This window comes from Capsicum annuum, unplaced genomic scaffold (genome assembly GCF_002878395.1).
Source record: "Capsicum annuum cultivar UCD-10X-F1 unplaced genomic scaffold, UCD10Xv1.1 ctg6157, whole genome shotgun sequence".
Taxonomy (NCBI): domain Eukaryota; kingdom Viridiplantae; phylum Streptophyta; class Magnoliopsida; order Solanales; family Solanaceae; genus Capsicum; species Capsicum annuum.
In genome coordinates, this window is record NW_025870485.1 from 1 (window position 1) to 3,396 (window position 3,396).

Sequence of the window (3,396 nt, forward strand, 5' to 3'; positions counted from 1 at the left end):
AGTAGTAGGTTAATACATAGCAATACTAGGTGGATGCACTTTTGATGCTACTACCAATGTTCATACTAATAGTTTTTCATTGACAAGGAATAGAGGGTTTGCAAATATTGTGTTAAGTGTAGCTACTATAGTGGGTAGGCCACCAACTTACTCTCTGTAATTTTGTTATGATACAATATTAACTATCCTATTAAATAAAAAAAAACTAATATGGGACTGCGAGAGTATGAGCAATTAGTACACGCCAAGGATATTTGCTTTTTTCCTATCTTGTTTCGGGTATATGATGGACAAATGGGCTAACTTGGTCCCGCGCGTTGGTTTTTTTTTTTTTTTTTTAAAAAAAAAGCCCCGACTTTACTTCATTTGGATCCCTTAAATCACTTTTTCTAAAAAAGAAAATTGGAAAAGTATAATTTATTACCAAAAAAGAAGTGTTTAGTTACTTGACTTTATAAAACTTACTGTTTGTGTAAATTTGAAGTTGAAATGTGAAAAATGGGATCAATTGCAATTTTGGCCACTCATGTATTAAATGAACTTTGATCTTTGTGATGTCTGACTAAGTACGTATAATCTTAAGTTAATTAAAATGTATATAATTTTCCCTTTATAAAAAAAATGTAATATTCAAAATTATATTATCCTTAATATGAAGACGAATAAAAATTTGTACAACACACGACAATTGAATGATTAGCTCTTGCCAATTTGTTAGATTTGTAAAGATTCACTATCAAAGGGTTCAAAATGCACATATTAATATCAGAGGGTTCAAAATGCACATATTATTTAGTTAAAAATAAAATATACTCAAAGAAGTTACAAGGATTATACGAGAACATTGTCCAAATTTGAGGGATAAAAAATGCTAATTTAGTTATTTAAGGTTGAAGTTGGACTACAGTTTATGGAAGTTGTTGGTATTCGTTTGGCGGTCTTTAGAAAAATTTGTAAAAATTCAATGAATTGAGAGGCCTTTTTGGTTAACTTAATAATCGATATTTGATAAGCACCATGAGCTGGTGGTATAGATTGCATATACTTACTCTTCTCAGATTCCAGTTGATAGAAATATACTGGATATGTCGTTGTTGTATTATGAACTGAAATTAATTGTATATAAATAATAAGATCGAATTGTTGAAGATTTGTTTTATTTTTTGTTTGGAGTTTCGTAATGTAGACGCTCGCAACCGCTTGTCAAAGGAGGGCGCTTCACTATGGCAGGTTTGCATTGAAGTTCAATTGGTTTGGATTAACAATGCGTGTTAGGGCAAGCACTCCTTATTATAAATTCTTTCATACCCAATTCTGGAAATTGAGACTTTTAATTTAAGGAGGAGGAGTCTCATTGATGGCGATAGATGAAGTGTTGAAGTTGATATGATATTTGATGTGTTCGTTAAAAAAAATATAGATAAATTATTCTTTTTTGTAAATAGGCTAAAACGTCTTTAGTTAAAAGAAGACAGGTTAGTTAGGATTTTATTATGGAAAAGATACTCTGAGAATTTGAAAAAATTATGAAAATTAAAACCCACTGTAGTGCTACTAAACATAAAAGTCATAACTTTGTATTTTCTGCTTTCTGCAAGCATATTTCAACTACATAGCATGTGTACTCTAACTAATGAGAAGTGTCTAGGAGTGTGTTCGGGTCAATTTACGCTCATCTCGACTAATTGTATGTGTCGTCTTTCGCCAGCAATATGTTACACCTTTGAAGTTTTGATGATCTACAAACTATTCAATGAAGGACCTGATGAATGGTTTATTAAATATCTATGGGACCTGGACCCATATGAGACTGCTCCATGAAGATGACTTGTTGACTAGGAAACTGTATTTTCCTACAGAAAATTAGTAGTGTGGCAGTAGAGGAGCTCAACTATTAGAAATAATTCTAGTTTTTTTTTTCTCATATAAAAGGATCATCTATACTACCATAAATTACCCATATTGCAATGAACTTTTTGGCAACGGCTCCAAAAGCATTTTAATAGACCCTGTATTGCAACGGTTACAATCATTGCAAAAAAAAATTATTTTAATAAAACTATTTTATGATATAACTGTTGCTATTATTAAAAAATAATAGCAATAGAATGTCTTATAGCAATGATTCCATGAACCATTGTCATAAAATCATATATGACAACACTTTATTGGATAAAAAATGCTATTACACCATATAATTCCCACCATAAAATTTTGCTTACGTCCGCCAACAAAAACCCTTTTATAATTACCACAGTCCACCGCAATATTCCATCACTGTTCATCTAGCATACTCCAATCCGCCAAAAAAATTTCACTAAGTCCATACGCCACAGCTCTGACCACCATACGTCGATCACAATACCGCTGCTCCGAATACCATATGCTGACCATCATACCATTGCTCCGACCACCATACTCCTTCCATTGTACCTCTACTCCGACCACCTTACCTTGATTTCAAAGTTGCTCCGACCACCACTGTGAGTAGGAATATGTATTTGAATCCCAAGTTGGGTGGGGGTGGGGCAGGGGAAATTGGGTAATTTGCAAAGGAGTGAGGAAGTGAAGAGGGTGATGGAGATTATGTTAAGGAGGAAGAAAAGGAATCAAGTTTTAGTAGGGGAAGGTGAGCTAGAAAGTGTAGTAAATGACCTTTTAAGCAAAATTGAAAAGGGGGAATTGGGGGTTTTGAAGGACATACAAATTGTCCAGATGGCCCAAGAATTCTCGCATGACAGAATGAAATAGTTAACAAGATTAAGGAATTAGGAGGGGTGATTGAGAGTAAATTGAGCAATTGTGGTGGTGTGATTGTTCACTTGGATTTGAAATGGCTAGTTGAGCAGCAACAACAACCCCCAATGATCTTCGAGATTGGAAAATCATCAGTGATTGAAATGGGGAAGTTAGTAGCGCGATTTTCGAGAGGAAAATGGCAATAACAATAGGTTGTGGTTGATTGGTACAGCAACATATGAGACATATTTGAGATGTCAAGTTTATCATTCAACTATGGAAAATGATTGGGATCTTCAAGCTGTTCCTATTGCTTAAAGATCTCCACATCCAGGAATATTTCTAAGGTATTTTGAAATTGATCTATTGGGAATATGAACTAACCCTAATGAACATAAAAATGTTGAGGAAGACAATAACACAGATGCGAATTTGGATGATGTTACAATTGGTAGTTGTAAGATTAAGAATTTGAAATCCACAAAGGGCGGCGCGATAACCAAGAAAATGAAGATTGGTTGGACTTCGAAAGCCAAAGATAAAATACTGACTACTGATGTGGATGATTTGGAGAATAATGAAAACTCAGTACAAAGCCCAATTGACAATAACAAAATTAATGATGATAATGTGAACATGGTTATTGACATTGATAGA

At 33.7% G+C, this 3,396-nt stretch overlaps 1 protein-coding gene across 1 annotated transcript; it reads left to right on the forward strand.

Moving 5' to 3' along the window:
• Positions 1 to 2,154: 2,154 nt before the first annotated feature.
• LOC124893557 (ephrin type-A receptor 5-like) lies at positions 2,155 to 3,396 on the forward strand (the record flags this gene model as incomplete). Its single annotated transcript, XM_047404526.1, is given in 1 exon segment — positions 2,155 to 3,396. A coding segment is annotated over 1 exon segment (150 nt), but the record flags the coding sequence as incomplete, so codon positions are not given.